General features: G+C 42.9%; 3 protein-coding genes across 3 annotated transcripts; all 3 read right to left on the bottom strand.

The window, feature by feature from the left end:
• Positions 1–242: 242 nt before the first annotated feature.
• Positions 243–878, bottom strand: LOC147544095 (uncharacterized). Its single transcript, XM_086635610.1, has one exon. The coding sequence runs from the start codon at positions 876–878 to the stop codon at positions 243–245; it is 636 nt and encodes a 211-aa protein (XP_086491736.1).
• A 13,300-nt stretch (positions 879–14,178) lies between these two features.
• Positions 14,179–16,148, bottom strand: LOC147544096 (uncharacterized). Its single transcript, XM_086635612.1, has 6 exons — positions 15,948–16,148; positions 15,477–15,854; positions 15,178–15,368; positions 15,018–15,090; positions 14,627–14,865; positions 14,179–14,536 (listed from the first exon to the last, which is right to left on the bottom strand). Exons 1-6 carry the CDS (start codon positions 16,146–16,148, stop codon positions 14,179–14,181), a joined length of 1,440 nt encoding a protein of 479 aa, XP_086491738.1.
• LOC147544097 (uncharacterized) lies at positions 16,145–16,957 on the bottom strand. Its single transcript, XM_086635613.1, has 2 exons — positions 16,876–16,957; positions 16,145–16,788 (listed from the first exon to the last, which is right to left on the bottom strand). The coding sequence occupies exons 1-2, from the start codon at positions 16,955–16,957 to the stop codon at positions 16,145–16,147; spliced, it is 726 nt and encodes a 241-aa protein (XP_086491739.1).
• Positions 16,958–18,747: the final 1,790 nt, after the last annotated feature.

Below are 18,747 nucleotides of genomic sequence, written 5' to 3' on the forward strand. Positions count from 1 at the left end.
AATATTAATCATTTAATAGCATGAGAAGACCCCTTCCTAGGCTTAGGGTCTTTAGCCTCATTCAAAATCTTGGTCTCAAAGACCAAAACATTGTCACCAACAAGATTAGATTAAGAACAAGACAACTTACCACTTTCAACAACTGTGTGATGAGATGTCCCCTCACCAGGAAAACACACACCTTCCTCAACCACCATGCTGGGCCTCATAAGCAGAGACCTCTCCTTCCCACCAAGATTAATCTACTTAGAGTTATTAACAGGTTCCTGGCTAGACAATTTACCAGCAACACCACCTAACTCCCTCCTACCCTCATGAGCACCAGCCACAACTTTCTTACCAGCTCCACTATCACCACCGTCAAAGCCACCTAATTCCCTTTCTTTCCTCTTCATACTCCCTTTATGCTTCACCTCAGTCCAACCCTCATCAGCAACATTAATACCCTCCATAGGCACCACTGTATCAGCTAAGGGAACATTCCTAGCAACAGGCTCACCAGCTTTTTCACTTTCCATGGGATCATACATTTCCTGAGCATCAGTATTCTTCTTGAACTTGGCAGACTTAAGACAGGAACCAGAGTTGTGACTTAATTCACAACAATAAACACAATACCTTGACCTCCAAGCATACTCAATCTCAATATCCAAATCTTCACCATCCACACACAGTTCCAACACATGAGGTAGTTCCCTGTCCATAGGAATCTCCACACAAACCCTGACATAGGCCATTCTCAACCCAGAAGAGGTAGGACCATCCAGAAACAAAGGCTTACCAAGAGAGTTAACAATATCAGCTAACCCTTCTTCATGCCACGAATGGATATGAACGCCCTTAAGTTTAACCCGAATGGAAATAGACTTGAGTCTCATAACTTCCTTTTCAAGAAAAGGAGTTCATGGTCGAGCAATAAAAATTCTGTTAGCCACAGAGATAGGTTCATGCTCCAATATCATTAATCTATCCTCCTCCAAAGTAGCTCTTATGACATACACAGAATCATGAAACATCCCCATTAGATTTCCAAATATTTAACAAAGATCTCTTAACAACCATAAATGGAAGCTTACTACCAAAAACATTTCCAATAATCAATTTTCTACAGTCCTCAATCTGCTCCTGATAATTTGAGGAAAAGATAACAGCCCGACCATTAACTAAAATACGATCACGAAATTCTAAAGATCTCCTACCAGAGCTTCGATTTTTAGCAAAAAGCTTAGCCCAATCCAGAGAAGTATGCATACCTTTCTCCTGAGACACAGAGGAATAGGTAGAAGGAAGCTCTGACCTATCACCATCAACAAATCCACCATCAAAATGAGTAGTAATTGGAATTCTCATTGGAGCATGCAAAACCCTAACCCCACCACTAGAAGCCACTGAATTCACCATCCCCTCAACAACACTAGCCTGTTTTGACAGTTTATCTGATCCCTCAAGACCAGGAGAACCATTGCCAGGAGCTTGGAGGGAACCCTTCGTCTCCACCACCACAAACTGTAGCTCCAAGGAGCTAATAGTGAGGAGGAGAAACTTGAATTCGAACAAAAGTAGCCTTAATTTGAGAAAGAAGGAAAACCCAGTAAAAATCGATGCCGGCCAAGAAGAAACACTAACTACCACTGTCGGAAAAGAGAAAACCGCCGCCACCAAAATCGCACCAGCCGGGACCTTCTTCCCCTCTCTAGGGGTTTTAAGATTCGTACGCTATGTAATGGAGTCTTAAGGCATATGAAACATATTAGATGACAAAACTCACAATTCGTGCGAAAAAGTTCGTGTCACAGTTTGGTGCAGTTTTTTTTTGAACAATTCAACAGGGATTATAGGGACCCTGACCCTAACCATTAAACAAAAAAGCTAATACAAAAGGTCCCACATCATAGCAAGCCACAATGTTCCAAAAAAAAATAACTCAAAGAAAACAACAGAACAACACTCAACTCTCAGTTGGCCAAAATCTACGAATGCGAACCACACCTATCCTGTCTTGATCCATTATAGAAGTCAGCTTGCTTGGGAGATGCTCCACATCCAAGTGGATAACTCCATTACTACTAAGACGCGACAGAAAGTCTGCAGCCTGGTTAAGTTCACGAAAAATATGGTGCACCACACATTGCTCAAACTACATCATCAAGCTTCTAATCTCCTGCCACAAACTCCAAGCAGTCCAAGGGGGCTTCTCTCCATCAGATTTTAGCACAACAACCACATTTGTTGAATCAGTAGCAAGAGTCGCCATTTTAAGACCTCTAGCACAAGCTAGTTTCAGACCCAACAAGACCCCCTTGCAACTCACAGACCAGCAAGCACACTACTAGGATCAGCTCTCCCAGCCCCAGCTGCAATTACTGTACCAAATTCATCCCTGAGAATTGCTCCATAACCTGCATAATCCTTATCATAGGCTCCATCAATATTTATCAATACTGAACCTGCAGTAGGAGCCTTCCATTTGAACCCCTTCACACATTTACACATCATAAACTTAGTAATGTTCAATCTAAGCAAAAGACTAGTGTTCTCTGGCACAACTTCAATTCTCCCAAAATTGATGCCGAGGAGAGAGAATCTCTCGGGCTAAGCGACTTCCCTAGTTTCTTGGAGTGGCGGCGGTCCTATTTTCCAGCGAGTGTTCATTGTTGATTGGCCACTGGTTTGAAGTTCGTTTTTTCTGTTTTTCTCATCGTTCTTCTCTCTCTTTTGTTACTGATTGCTTCCCTTCTTCCTGGATCTTCTCTCTTGAGTGGATCTGGCGAAAAGGGAGACGAAGGTTCCTCTTCTTTCCTCTGGTGATGGATCTCCTGAACCTGGTTCTGGGGATCGATCAAAACAGGGGGTGAGTGAGGGGAAGTCAGTAATGTTTGAATCGATGAGCTCTTCTGCTGCTTCGTCTGATGGAGTTGGTGGCCTGAGTAAGTTGAGAGGACCTATGAGGGTGGTTAATCTTGCTCTTGGTAATCCTACGAATCTTCCTTCTGGTGCTTCTGGTATGGGTTCTTCTTTTAGGTTTGGTGCTCGCAAGGTGTTTGATGAAAGACCTCAAACAGGACTCCCTTCAAACCAGAGAGGTGTTGGTGACAATGAGCATTCTACTACTAACTGGGCTAGTTTGTTTGCTCGACACAATGTTCCAGATAGGAAACCTTTATCTTATGTTCCCCCTACTGAGATTAATGGTGTGAGAGGTGTACATTTTGTTACTCCCAATCTACAGACTCGGATCAGTGAGTGTGAGAGGTGGGTTGTGGGTAGTTTTATTGGTGGTCGATTGTCTTTTGAGGTTGTTAGGAGGAATTTGATGAATGTTTGGAGGCCAAAGGGCACGGTGTCTATTACTATTCATGGGGATAGTGTCTTTATTATTAAACCTGATCTTGAGGAAGACAGAATTCGTATCTTGGAGCATGAGCCTATTACTATTGCTAATAGGATTTTTATAGTGAGGCCTTAGAGTCTTAATATTGAAAGGGAGATGGCTAGCTTTAAGACTATCCCTATTTGGGTCAATTTGAGGAATGTACCTATTGTGTTATGGGATGAGGAGGGACTGCAGTCATTGGCTAGTTGGATTGGGAAACCTCTATTCCTTGATGGTCCTACTACTACCCAGGCTAGGATGGCCTATGCCAGGGTATGTGTTGAAGTTAGTCTTGATAAGGAATTATCTAAAGTCATTCCTGTGTTTCTAAATGGTGTGAGAGATGTGGATGTTGTAGTGGAGTATAACTGGAAACCTCTCTTTTGCTCTAAGTGTGCTGTGTTAGGACACTCCACAGCTAAGTGTATCAAAGTAGCCAGTCCTGTTCAACAGGTGTGGAAACCTAAGGAGGTTAGAGATGATACTGTTGAGAAGATGAGTGAGGAGCCTGGTGAGCCTTCTGGTAGTAAAGAGAATAATGATACTGCTATGGTAGAAGAAGAGTGGACTGAGGTAAAAGGTAGACATTCTGGCAAGAGAAAGGCCATGACTAGGGGTGCTAGTCCTTCTGATTCTGAGAAATTTGTTTTTGATGGTTGTCATATGAGAGGGTTTAATGATGAGTTGAGTAGTGGTGGTGGTATGTTTGCTGCTGGTTCTCTGGCATTGGTACCATTATCTAGCAATGAGGCAGATGGGGATGCAGAAGATAGAAGTATTCACTTTGAGGGGTCTGATGTAATCAAGGAACCCTTGGCTGTTGCTGCTCCTCTTTTGATTGGTCCAGTAGGCAGTGGTATTAGAGTGTTTGAAGGAAAAGCTGGTGGTGGTAAGAGAGCTAATAGAGGTAGAGGTAAATCTTCCTTTCCTAGTGACTCTCATGGATAATTTAGCTTGCTGGAATATTAGAGGTTTGAATGATGCCTTGAAGACTAGAGAAATCATTCATCTTATTAGGACTAATAATGTGTGTGTGTTTTGGTGTGATTGAAACTCATGTTGATATGGATAATAAGGATGTTGTTAGAAGAAGCTTGTTGCCTACTTGGAATTGGGTTGCTAATTATGAATGGGATAGGACAGGCAGGATTTGGCTCTTATGGGATGGTTCTCAGATAGGGTTATATGTTATTTCTTTATCTGACCAGATGGTTACTGCTATGTTAACTATGAAGGATGGTAGGTCTTTTCTTCTGAGTATTGTGTATGGCCATAATGATGGGAGTTCCAAGAGAAGACTTTGGAATGAGATAAGAATGGTAGCTAGGAATTATTTTTTGATAATGATAAGCGGGAGGTGCCCGAACCGAATACAAAGGAATAAGAATTCAAAAAACAGCAAAGAAATAAAAATTACATCAAATCATTAGCCCCACCCTTTCCTCATCCGCACTGTTCCTCTCGAGTCCGCATTAACAATATTGACTAATTCCGCCGGTAGTTGACTAATATTCAAGTGAGTTACACCCGGTCCAAGCTTCATCTTCGACAAGAAATCAGCAGCCTGATTGGCTTCTCTATAGACATGAAAAACCCGAAAACTCCGAAATTGGCTCCGAAGCCTCTGAACTCTCTTCCACGAACGCCTTGCCCTCCATGGTAATCTCTGATGTGGTTTTGCAAGAAGTAACTTGATATTCATCGAGTCAAGACCAAGTTCAACGTCCTGCAGTCCGACACTAAGTGCTAACTCCAATCCCAACTCAACACCTTGCAGCTCGTGTATGAAGATAGTCTGTCCATCAACCTGACCTGTGGCTGCTCTGACAACAATCCCCTCCAAATCTCGAATAATGGCCCCATACCCCCGCTTCCACCTCGTTCAGTGCACCATCAGTATTAATCATATATCTTCCTACCGTCGGCCGAGTCCATTTACATGGAGTGTAGACTGGCTTTTGGAGAGAGATGATAAGATTCCAGCGATCAATGGTTCTCCGATTCTCCTCTGTATCTTCAAACCGTTTGGTAACGGTGTTCAGCTTGATCCTCACTTCATCACAGATAGTGTGTATAATCAGCCCCGGTGACATGACATTACTTCTAAATACCCTGTTGTTCCGCTCCTTCCAAATATGATAGACATAGGCATTTAGAAGCAAACGACCCACTCGGGCAGCGACAGAGAGCCCACCAAAGTGATTGATACACCACTGTAGCTCCCCTTCCCAATCAGCGGCACATACTCTCTGAAAACCCATCTTGAGTAATAGCGATTCCCATATAATCTTTGTGACCGAACAACCAAAGAATAAGTAGAAATCCGTTTCTTCATCTCCCCCACAGAAAACACACGTAGTGTCTATAACCATACCCCAACTAGCCAGAAGCGATCAAGTTTTGAGGCGTCTTCGAAAAGCAAGCCACGTGATGAAGCAATGTTTGGGTATACCACCCGGTGACCATACTAATGAGGTCCAACTCAATCGAGTTCCTCTAGGTCGAATTGCTTCATACGTCTCTTTGAGAGTAAACTCTCCATTCTGGCTAGGCATCCAGATCACCTCATCTCTGAGAGTACTATCTACCACAACCTCCCTAGCCTCGACTGCGATAGTCCCTAGCATGGCTGCAACATGAGTAGGGAAGACCCAACCTGACTGCCCAATAAACTGAGAAACCCGGGCATCCAAATTAAGGTGAGAATCGTATCTGTGCGTCTCCTCAAAAGCATCAAGTAGAAGACCGCGAGGATGCCATAAATCGGTCCAGAATTTGGTATTATGACCATCCCCCAAAGAGGTACAAATGAGTCTCTGAGCTGTCGGCCTGCTGGCTAGAATCCGACGCCAACACCACGAACTTCTACTCGAAGCCGATAAAGTCCAGAAGTGTTGTTCTTTGATGAGATTATTTCTCACCCATTCAGCCCACAAGGTCGTCTTACCACTAACCAGATCCCATATATGACGAAGGTTTGACGCTTCGAAGAGCATCTCGATATTGCGAAATCCAAGCCCTCCTTCGTCAGTTGGGTAACATAAGTTTTCCCAACCAATGGGAGCCCTCTTACACCCCATATCAGCACCTGACCAAAGGAACTTACTGAAGATGGAGTTGATGTCGTTCATAACCCTTTTGGGAATAACAAACACCGCTGCCCAATATAGCAACATGCTGTTCAAAACCACCTTAATGAGAAGGACACGCCCCGCAAACGATAAGAAGCGACTCTTCCAAGATTGGATTCGTCCCTTGATTTTATCGATTAACGGGATGCAATGACTATAGGTAAGACGAGAAGATATGAGGGGCAATCCCAGGTATCGAATAGGCAGAGAACCAGTACCAAATTCCAGGATAGTGGTGATATCACTCTGACCTTGAGCCGAAAGACCAGCAAAGAAGATAGTACTCTTAAGCACGTTGGCCTGCAACCCCGTTGCCCGATGAAAACCAGTTAGCACACCTTTTAGAGCTTGAGCCGAACCCATGTCTCCTCGAAAGAAAACCATGAGGTCGTCTGCAAAACAAAGGTGAGTCACCTTCGGGACTAGACACTGAGGGTGTAACAGGAACCGACCTGCCCTTTCCTCTCGATCAATAAGAACCGCGAATACCTCCATCATTAAAACAAACAAATATGGAGATATCGGGCAGCCTTGCCGTAAGCCCCGTTTCCCATCAAAATAACCATGGGCTTCACCGTTGACCAGAATAGAGAACTTAGACGTAGTAACACAAGCCCGTATCCATTCTATAAATATCCTTGGAAAATGAAGCTTACCGAGGACTGAGAATAGTGAAGACCAACGGACTGTGTCATATGCCTTCTTAAGGTCAATCTTAACCGTACACCGAGCTGGACCTGTGGGTCGATGGTAATTCCGGACAATCTCATGGGCTAACATGATATTGTCCTGAATGGTACGGCCAGAAATAAAGGCTGACTGGTTCGGACTAATCATCGAATAAATAACTCCTTTCAGTCGTATAGTGAGTATCTTGGTAATGCATTTATACAACACATTGCAACAAGATATAGGTCTAAAGTCTGAAACTGAAGAAGCATTATCGATTTTAGGAATAAGAGTCACAAAAGTAGAGTTTACCTCTTTGAGAAGTTTCCCAGAGCTGAAGAAGTTCTGAATAGCCTCCACAAAGTCATCTCCCACGATCGACCAACACGCCTTAAAAAAGTGAGAAGAGAACCCATCCGGCCCCGGCGATCGATCAGAACCGATAGTTTGCAAAGCAGCATATATTTCATCTCTGGTCACCCTCAGAGTAAGAAGAGCTCCTTCAGCTTCCGTCAGCGGGCGTGAGAACTCCACATTAGATATGTGATCTAATGCTTCATTGTCCTCATCATCCCGACCGAATAAGTCCCGATAGAAATCCACACACATATTGGCTATTTCCACTGGATCCTCAGCCACCGAACCATCCTCTCTGGTGAGTCGAGTGATAGTGTTCCGTGACTTCCGCTCCTTAATAGAGTTGTGGAAATAAGCTGTATTGCTGTCATCGAGAGTGAGCCATTCAACTTTAGCACGTTGTCGGAGCATTGCTGTTTCAGCCCGTACAACGTTACTATAGTTTTCAGTAGCTACTCTCTCTTGCCTCCGTAGAACCGGGTTTGCTGGATCTCCCTGCAATCTGACCTGCACTGAATGTAAAAAATTCCGGTTAATGGTTACCTGGTTCGTCACCCCGTTGAACCGATCTTTCTTCCATTCATTCAACCGAGCCTTCAAAGCCTTAAGTTTAGTCACCATTCGAAACATCGGATTACCCCGTACTGACACCTTCCATACATCAGCAACAAGAGCTCGGAACGTGGAATCCTCCGTCCAGGCATTGAAGAACCGAAACGGAGTGCGCCGGTTTAAGTTAAGTGCGCCGGTAGCTAGGAATTATGATCTGGCCTGTATAGTCATGGGTGATTTTAATTCAGTTTTAGAGGCTGGAGATAAGATAGGTGAGGCTGCTGTTAGGCCTTGTGATACTGTTGACTTCAGGGGCTGTATTTGGGATGCTCATTTGTTTGATTGTCCTTATTCTGGTAATTTTTTTACTTGGTCTAATGGACAGAGTGGTGATGGGCATATAGCAGAAAAGCTAGATAGAGCATTGGTTAATATTGAATGGGTGTCTGGCTTTCCTAATGCAAGGGCTGAGTTTCTAAATCATGGTGTTTCAGACCATTGTCCTTGTGTTGTGTCTCTTCTTGAGAAGGTTGGTGCTGGTCCTAGACCCTTCAAATTCTTTAACTGTTGGGTTGAGGAGGAAGGGTTTATGGAGTTAGTGAAGAATGCTTGGAGCATGGAAGTGATGGGCAACCCAATGTATAGATTGGTGTGCAAACTGAAAAAGGTTAAGTCTGTTTTGAATGAGTGGAAGAGAGCTAGGTTTCATAACTTTTCTATGCAGGTTCAGGAGGCTAGGGAGTCTATGGATATGATGCAGTCTCTCCTTCATTCTGAGCCAGGTGATTATCAGGTGAGGGAGGCTGTTGGCACTTATGTTAGATTGGCAAGGACTGAGGAAGCCATGATGAAGCAAAAGTCTAAAGTTCAGAAGATTCAGCTTGGGGATGGGAATACCAAGTTTTTTCATAGTTCCATGAAAGAGAGAAGATCCAGGAATAATATTCCTTTTCTCTTTAATGGGGCTGGTGAGAAATTATCTTTATGTCAAGAGGTGGCTACTGAGTGTGTGGATTTCTATCAGAACATGTTTGGTGTATCTCTTGATGCTGATTTTCCTGAGAGGCTGGAGGGGGTGAAGTTTGCTCATGTTCTTTCTAGTGACCAGGCTGCTGGTTTGATTGATAAAGTGACTAGAGAAGATATTGTTTATGCTCTTTCCACCATTGGGTCAGATAAAGACCCTGGGCCAGATGGATTTTCATCTTATTTCTTTAAGTGTTGTTGGAATATTGTGGGAGATGACTTCTGCGAGGCTGTGGCTAGGGTCTTCTCTTCTGGAAAGCTGCTTGGTGAGGTAAATTCTACCTTAGTTACCTTGGTTCCTAAGGTTCCCTATGCTTCTAGGGTAACTGATTTTAGGCCTATATCTTGTTGTAATGTTATTTATAAACGCATTACAAAGATTCTCACTTTGAGGATGAAGAGGGTGATTTTTGAGTTGATAAGTCCTTGTCAGTCTGCTTTTATTGCTGAAAGAGCTATACAGGATAACATCCTTTTAGCTCATGAGCTTACCAGGAATTATCACAGGGGTAGAGGCCCTCCTAGGTGTGCTGTGAAGATTGGTCTTCAGAAAGCTTATGACACAGTTGAATGGGAAGCTATATTCAAGATTATGCAGCTTTTTTGGGTTTCCTATGTGTTGTGTCTCTTCTTGAGAAGGTTGGTGCTGGTCCTAGACCCTTCAAATTCTTTAACTGTTGGGTTGTGGAGGAAGGGTTTATGGAGTTAGTGAAGAATACTTGGAGCATGGAAGTGATGGGCAACCCAATGTATAGATTGGTGTGCAAACTGAAAAAGGTTAAGTCTGTTTTGAATGAGTGGAAGAGAGCTAGGTTTCATAACTTTTCTATGCAGGTTCAGGAGGCTAGGGAGTCTATGGATATGATGCAGTTTCTCCTTCATTCTGAGCCAGGTGATTATCAGGTGAGGGAGGCGGTTGGCACTTATGTTAGATTGGCAAGGACTGAGGAAGCCATGATGAAGCAAAAGTCTAGAGTTCAGAAGATTCAGCTTGGGGATGGGAATACCAAGTTTTTTCATAGTTCCATGAAAGAGAGAAGATCCAGGAATAATATTCCTTTTCTCTTTAATGGGGCTGGTGAGAAATTATCTTTATGTCAAGAGGTGGCTACTGAGTGTGTGGATTTCTATCAGAACATGTTTGGTGTATCTCTTGATGCTGATTTTCCTGAGAGGCTGGAGGGGGTGAAGTTTGCTCATGTTCTTTCTAGTGACCAGGCTGCTGGTTTGATTGATAAAGTGACTAGAGAAGATATTGTTTATGCTCTTTCCACCATTGGGTCAGATAAAGACCCTGGGCCAGATGGATTTTCATCTTATTTCTTTAAGTGTTGTTGGAATATTGTGGGAGATGACTTCTGCGAGGCTGTGGCTAGGGTCTTCTCTTCTGGAAAGCTGTTTGGTGAGGTAAATTCTACCTTAGTTACCTTGGTTCCTAAGGTTCCCTATGCTTCTAGGGTAACTGATTTTAGGCCTATATCTTGTTGTAATGTTATTTATAAATGCATTACAAAGATTCTCACTTTGAGGATGAAGAGGGTGATTTTTGAGTTGATAAGTCCTTGTCAGTCTGCTTTTATTGCTGAAAGAGCTATACAGGATAACATCCTTTTAGCTCATGAGCTTACCAGGAATTATCACAGGGGTAGAGGCCCTCCTAGGTGTGCTGTGAAGATTGATCTTCAGAAAGCTTATGACACAGTTGAATGGGAAGCTATATTCAAGATTATGCAGCTTTTTGGGTTTCCTATGGAGTTTGTTCATTGGGTTAGGATCTGTGTTTCTACTTCCAGGTTCTCTATTATGGTGAATGGGAGTTCTTTTGGCTATTTCAGGGGGAAGAGGGGCTTGAGACAGGGGTGTCCTATGTCTCCTTACCTTTTTGTGATGGTTATGGAGGTCCTTAATGTTTTCTTGCTGCAGAAGGTTGGGGATGGTAGTTTTCATTTGCATCCTAAGTGTTCTAGTCCTATTATTACTCATCTTAGTTTTGCAGATGATCTTTTGGTCTTTCTTAAAGGGGATGTGGAGTCTGCTAATGCCTTGGCTGGTGCTTTGGAGAGCTTCACCTTATGCACTGGATTGAAAGCTAATCACATGAAGAGCTCTATCTTTGCTGGTGGTGTGGATGCTGGCACCCTTGAGGTTATCAAGGTTGTGTTGGGATTTGATGTAGCTGCCTTGCCAGTTAGATATCTTGGGGTTCCATTGCTTTCTTCTAGATTGACCTATGCTGATTGTCAGCCCTTGCTTGATAGGGTGCTTAAGAAGGTACAATCTTGGAAGTCTAAATTCCTTTCATATGCTGGTAGAGTTACTCTTATTACTTCTGTTATCAATGGCATTGGTTATGTTTTGGATTAGCTCTTTTGTTCTGCCTAAGAGGGTCTTTCAAGAGCTCTCCTCTATCATTCATAACTTCCTTTGGGCTGGTACTGATTTGAAAGCTAAGAGGGCTACTGTTAGTAGGAGTGTGGTGTGTCTGCCCTATAAAGAAGGTGGTTTGAACCTTAGGGATTTATTGACTCTTAACACTGCTACTACCCTGAGACATATATGGGAGTTGTTCATTGGTAAGGATACTTTGTGGGTTTCCTAGGTTAAGGCCAATTTGATTTCAGGGAATGATTTTTGGGTCATGAAGGTTCCTCGGGACTCTTCATGGAGTTGGAGATGTATATTGAATTGCAGAGAACAAGGTCTTAACCTTGCCAAGGTTCTTATAGGCAATGGTAAGAGCACTGATTTTTGGTTTGATGTGTGGCACCCCTTGGGTGTTCTTTATCCTTTCTTGGACTCTTTCTTTAGGCTTGATAGCAGGCTTAATGCTTCAGCTAAGGTCAGTGTCTGTATCTCTAATGGTGAATGGGCTGTTCCTCATATGCTTCAAGGAGCTTTGGTTGAGATTTTGGATAGATTACCTGAGGTGGGTATTCATGCTGGTTTTGATGATGAGAGGGTGTGGACAGCAGGTCAATCTGGCTTCTTTACTCTTAAAGAAACTTATGAGGCCATTAGAAGAAAAGAAGAAGTTGTTCCTTGGAGTGCTATTGTGTGGTTTTCTCATAACATACCTAGGCAAAGTTTTATCACCTGGGTAGCTATGAGAAGGGCCTTGAAGACCAAGGATAAGCTTCATAAGTGAGGTGTTATCCCTGACAATACTTGTGTATTATGTGCTTGTTATGTGGAGGATGATTTTCATCTTCTTTTCTCTTGCAGCTTTTCTTGTGTTGTTTGGAAATCTATTTTGGAACTTCTTGCTGTTTCTAAGATATCTAAGTCTGATTGGACTCAAGAAGTGGCCTGGTTAGTCAAGCTATTTGCTGGAAAGGATATGGTTGCTCTTGTTGGTAAATTGGCCTTTAATGCCTATGTTTATCATATTTGGCTTGAGAGGAATAGAAGGGTCTTTGCTGGTAAAGCTGAATCAGAGAGGGAAGTTTTGAGGAGAATTGTAGCTGATATCAGGATGAAGTGTTCTGGGTTGAAGGTTAAGGCAAAAGATAATCAGAGGAGCAGGAGGGTTGCTCTCAACTTTAATCTAACTTTTGAGTTTGTTGTTGCTGCTGTTACATTGTGTGAATGGAAGAAGCCTGCTGTTGGGTTTGTTATGCTCAATGTTGATGGCTCCTTTTGCAGGGATTCAGCAGGTTATGGTTGTGTGATGAGGGACCATAGAGGTCAGGTACTTGCTGCTGCTCATGGTGCTGCTGATCCTGTGTCTGTAGTGCACCATGAGCTTCAGGGGGTGGAAAGAGGGCTCCTTCTAGCTGTTAAGTATGGCTGTGATAAGCTGGTTGTTGCTACTGATTCAAAGATGGTGTATCATCTTCTTACTAACAGTAACTTGGCTCCTCCATGGCAGTCAAAGTTTTTGGTTGCTAAGATTAGGAAATTGATGGGGCAGCTGACTTATTGCAACATTATTCATGTATTTCGTGAGACTAACCAGGTTGCTGATTTGCTGGCTAGTCATAGACCTATTCATGGGGATGAGGAGCTTGGTCCTTTAGACCTTGGTATGGAGCTTCAGAGATTGATCATGGAGGAGCAGCAGGGAGCTGTGCGCCAAAGAGTGAGATAGGTTGCTGTTCTGTTGCTGGTTACTACTCTTTGGTTGCTGGTCTACTTTGCTTTGTTTGTTTTGTGAGTTTGTGTGTTGTTAGGTCTGTCTAATAGCTTTGCTGCTTGGTTATATTTGAGTCTCATTATAGTTGTTATAATGAGGGATGATTGTTTTGATCTTTTAGTTCAATGAATGGGTCAGGGTCCCTTTAATCCCTGTTGATTCCTGCAAAAAAAAAAAAACTTCAATTCTCCCACACCAAGCCTGCACTTTAATCACAGTCTCCTGCTTGATCATAGCAAAAATGGTACTTGCACCCCTACTAGCATGTTGGAAAACTCTCAAGTTTCTTTCCCTCCAAATATGGTAAACATAGGAGACAAACAACATACAACTCACTTTATGAACAAACTGATCACCCCTGAAATGAGTTAAACACCACCTAATAGCACGGTCCCAATCATGAAACAAGCTAGGCCTCACCCCAGCAGCCCCAACAGGTCTCTCCACACCTCAGCTGAATAAGAACACTAAAAAAGTAAGTGGAAATCAGTCTCATTTACCAACCCACACAGAAAACATCTTTTCGGTACATGAAAACCCTAGGAGTTGAGCTCATGGTGGTCTTCAAACCCCTCCGCATAGCAACGCAAGCAATAAAGGAGTGTTTAGGGATAGCCATGCTAGACCACACCAAGTTATGCCAGTCCACCTTACCACCCTTCTGTCTAATAAACTCATAAGTAGCCTTCACATTAAAATCACCATTCTTGCTAACTGTCCACACTGATGTATCCTCTTTAACTTTCCCAATCTAAATGTCCTCCATGGACCCCAATATTGGTAGTGGGTCTCAGATGGGTTGGAACATTCCAAACACCATCCTTAATAATATCAGAAAGAGGCATAGAAAGAGGAAGGTTAGCAACAAACATCAAGTTCTTTACATAAGCTGGGTAGAGAACTCCCTGGGGGTGCCATGTATCCAACCACAACTTAATCTAATCACCCTTGCCAACCAGATGAAAGATAAGAGCTCTAGCCTTCTCCCTACTCCCAAGAATCCTCCTCCAACACCAAGAACAATCATGGAGGATCTCCATGAGCCAGAAACACTTCCCTTTGATCAGATTCAAATGCACCCACCTGACCCAAAGAGTATTTTTGCCACTCACTAAGTCCCAAACATGTCTAAAGTTCATAGCCTCATTAAGATTCTCAATACTCCTTATTCCCACTCCCCCTTCTTCTTTAGGAAGAAAAGCAATGTCCCTCTTAACAGCAGGCCTCTTTACTCCCAACTCCACCCCACACCATAAGAATCTAAAAAAGATGGAACTAATCTCTTTAAACACCCTCCTGGGTAACACAAAGACAGAGGTCCAATACACCACTACCCCACACAAAACTGGCTTAATCAACAATCATCTACCAACAAAAGAAAGGTACCTTGCTTTCCAAGACTGCACCCTCCCCTGAGTCTGCTCAATAAGAGGAGCACACTCATTATAAGATAACCTAGAAGACACTAGAGGAAACCCAAGATATCTAATAGGAAGAGAGCCCCAAGCAAACCCCAACACTTGCTGAATTTGAATCATAGCCACATTCTCTGGGCCAGCCCAAAACATAGAGCTCTTCTCACAATGACCCCCAATCCAGTACCCTTCTTCAAACGACTCAAAAACCTATTTAAAGCACATGCAGAGTCTTCATCCCCTCTAAAAAACACCATAAGACCATCAGCAAAACACAAGTGTGTGATCTTTGGCTTCTTGCACCTAGGGTGTAAGTGAAAATGTCCCTCTCCCTCCTCCTTCAGAATCAAGGCAGAAAAAACCTCCATCACCATAACAAAAAGGTAAGGTGATATTGAATCACCATAAGCACCCCCATTAACCACTATAGAATATCTAGGAGAAGAGACATACTAAAAAATCCACTTAACAAACATCTCAAGCAAATTAAACTTCTTAAGAATCTTGAGCAAGGAAGACCACTTCACAGTGTCATATGCTTTCCTAAGATCAATCTTTACTGTACATCTAGCCAATCCATTGTTATAATTATAGTTCCTAACTATCTCATGAGGCAACATGATGTTATCCTGAATCCTCCTACCAGAAATGAAGGCTAATTGGTTCTCACTAACCAAAGAAAACACAACCATCTTTAATCTCTCTGTCAGGATCTTAAGAATGCATTTATAGACAACATTACAGCAAGAGATGGGCCTAAAATCCCCTAAACAAGAAGCATTAGGGACCTTAGGAACAAGAGAGACAAGAGTAGAGTTTACCTCCCTAAGCATCCTTCCCGACTTGAAAAAGTTTTGGACAGCTGCAACAAAATCATCCCCAACTATGCTCCAGCACCTCTTGAAAAAAAAGGAAAAGAAACCATCTGGGCCTGGAGCCTTCTCAGACCCTATAGTAGACAAGGCATGAATAATCTTATCTCTACTAACTGGTTGTATTAAAGAAGAGCAATCCTCATTACCTAGAGGGTGTTGAAACTGAAAGGAGTCTAACACATCATCTTCCTCGTCATTCACCTCTTCAGTCCCAAGTATTCTCTCATAGAACTTCACACACTCTTCAATAACCTGTTCCTGCTCCTCAACCATAACCTCATCTTCTCCCACCACCTGCCTAATAGAGTTCCTAGCCTTTCTCTCCTTAATAGTGTTATGGAAGAAATTATTGCCATCATCTAAAGTGAGCCACTTTACTCAGGCTTGCTGCCCTAACATAGATGTTTCAGCACAAACCTTATGGGTATAGCTCTCCACAGCCCTCCTTTCCACCTGCCTCATATCAGGATCAGTAGGATTCAACTTTAATTCTTCTTGAACCCTTTCCATCTTAACCTTAGCCTCCACCACCTGCTCAGCAAAATGATTAAATTTGCCTTTCTTCCACTTAGCAATACCCCCCTTCACAGCCTTCAGCTTAGACGCCAACCTATTCATAACATTGCCTTCACTTGGTTCTTCCACACTCCATCCACCATCTCCAAAAAACCAGGTTCCTCCACCCAACAATTGAAAAATTTTAAGGGCCTCCTGCCCCTCACCACTATCATCTCAAGACTAGATATAACAGGAGAGTGATCAGAAGTTCTTGGAATGTCAAACACCACCTTTGAGCCAGGAAACAGCTCAATCCACTCAATATTAATGACCACTTTGTCTAACTTAGCCCAAATAGCCTTCTCCCCCTCCTGACCATTGAACCAAGTAACAGGAGCCCCAACAAAAGAGCAGTCAAACAACCCAGCATCCTGAAAACAGTCCCTCATGTCCTCACACTGAAAAATCCTCACAGGCTTCCCTCCCATCTTCTCCTCACTCTTCAAGATGGAGTTAAAGTCTCCCAGAAACATCCAAGGAGCCTCATAGGATTCACTCAAGTCCCTCATGTCCTTCCATAAGGTCTTCCTTAATTCTCTAGAATTTCTACCATAAACCACAACCACTAAACATTCAGCACCATCCAAAAAAGTCACATGGACAGCAAGAATTTGATTAGATGTAAACAACAATTGACCATCCAACAACCTAGGATCCCAACCCACCCAAATTCTCCCACCCTCATCATTCTCATAGTTATCTAAAAAAGACCAAAAAGGATTGATACTTCTCTACACCTTCACTTTATTCCTCTCTTGTACTCTAGTCTCAACCAGGCCCAACAAACCTAACTGCTTAGAACTAATGAGATCCTTAACATCTATTATTCTTGGGGGATTATTCAATCCCTTAACATTCCAACTACCCATATTCATGAGTTTAACACTCTAGAGGGGGCCTCCCTCTCAAACCTCCCTTACAACCCCTTCCAGCTCCTCTCTGAGAAAATAAAGCCACCTTAGTAGCCACCCCATCCATATCCACTCAATCTCCTGCCATCACCTCATCCCTAACAGCCTTTCCAGTGATTGTATCCTCAGTATATTCCATCCTAGCCTCCACCTTCATAGCACTACTAGACAACTCCTCTTTAGAGTGACTCTCAAACACACACTGTCCTCAAAAGAAGTTGCAGCAGCCAGCCCCATAGAACTCCCAAACTTCTTAGTTCTCTCATTAGTAACAACAGACCAGCCCACATCATCCTCCATAACCTCATCAAGAGACCCAAGACCTGAAGACACAAAAGATCCCTTCTTGCTCTTTGCCAATTCAATCATATTAGATGACTGAGACTGGGCTCGAGCAGCTACCAAACTTTTTGCAGGAAGTAATTTAGAAGAAATACCATCCTGAGCACAAGTAGGAGCAGAAGAAGAAGGATACAGAATATTAGGATGCACAACTTCAGGATTAGCCCCCTTATTAACATTCAGATTAGTCCTAAGAACCCGTTCCTTGGTGGTCTCTGGCTTACCAATTGATCCTACACCATCGTGCTGCTTCTCATCCATCTTCCCACTCTTTGTGGCATTTTGTCGAACACTAGACCTGCATCTTCCAACTGAGTGTCCAAATGAGCCACACCCCGAACACTTCAATGGCTTCCAAGCATACTCCACCTTAACCTCTATCCTCCTCACACCATCCACTAACAAAGGAATAATCAGAGGGAATGAACACTCCTTTCCCACCTCTACTAAGACCCTTGCAAAAGACATTCGAGACTTACTCTCTGTTAGACCATCCAACATAATAGGAGTACCAATGTTACTGACTATTGGTGCTAGGCCTCTACTGTTCCATAAGAAACTAGGGACGTTACGCAAACATACCCAAACTGGAAGAGTTTTGATCTCCTCAATTTCCTCTTCAATGAACATCCTCCATGGACGAACCATAAATAATCTATTAGCTATATAGATCGGTTCCATTTCCAAAACTCTATTCCTATCCTCCTCAAGATCAAAACGAATAATGAATGCAGACTCACCTTGAGTAGTAATATGCATCTCTCCCTTCGGCCTCCATAACCTTCTCAGAGTAGTACGAACCAGTATAAAATCGAGTCTTCTTCCAAAAACAAACCCACCAACCAACTCTCACAATCTCTAATATCCTCTGTAAAATCCTCAGTTGATATCACCTGAACTTTCTCATCATTCACTATCTCAGTTGGTACAAACTCTATTTTCTCTCTAACAACTCGCTCATTCTTCTGAAAAAGAGAAGCCCAATTAGAGCGAGAAGAGTTGCTACCACTCGGACCAGAAAAACCTGATCCCTTCTCACAGAAACCTTCTTGTTTCGAAGGTAGCTCAGTTCGAATAGAACCAGAGCTTCCCTCACCAGGAGGAGGGAGAAGGGCTTTCATCTCCATATCCACCAACATCCTACAAAACAGTAGTTGCCGGCATGAAGGAGACAATCGGCACAGAAAACAAGAACAAAATTAAAAGAATCCGATCAGCAGCCACCGTTCCAAGTTAACCGGAAAATTTTATCCAAACCCTAGAAAATCGCGCCACCCAAGAGCTTCTCTCTCCTTGTTTTTTCTTTGTCTTTTTATCTTTAAGTGCAATTTGGTGCAGTTTCATATTCATTTTGGTGCAGTTTCGTGGTGCTGACATTCCGTTTCCAATCTGAGGGATCGAAATTG

This window comes from Eschscholzia californica, unplaced genomic scaffold (assembly GCF_041429995.1).
Source record: "Eschscholzia californica isolate CP2 unplaced genomic scaffold, dmEscCali1.0.p SCAF_4, whole genome shotgun sequence".
Lineage (NCBI taxonomy): Eukaryota > Viridiplantae > Streptophyta > Magnoliopsida > Ranunculales > Papaveraceae > Eschscholzia > Eschscholzia californica.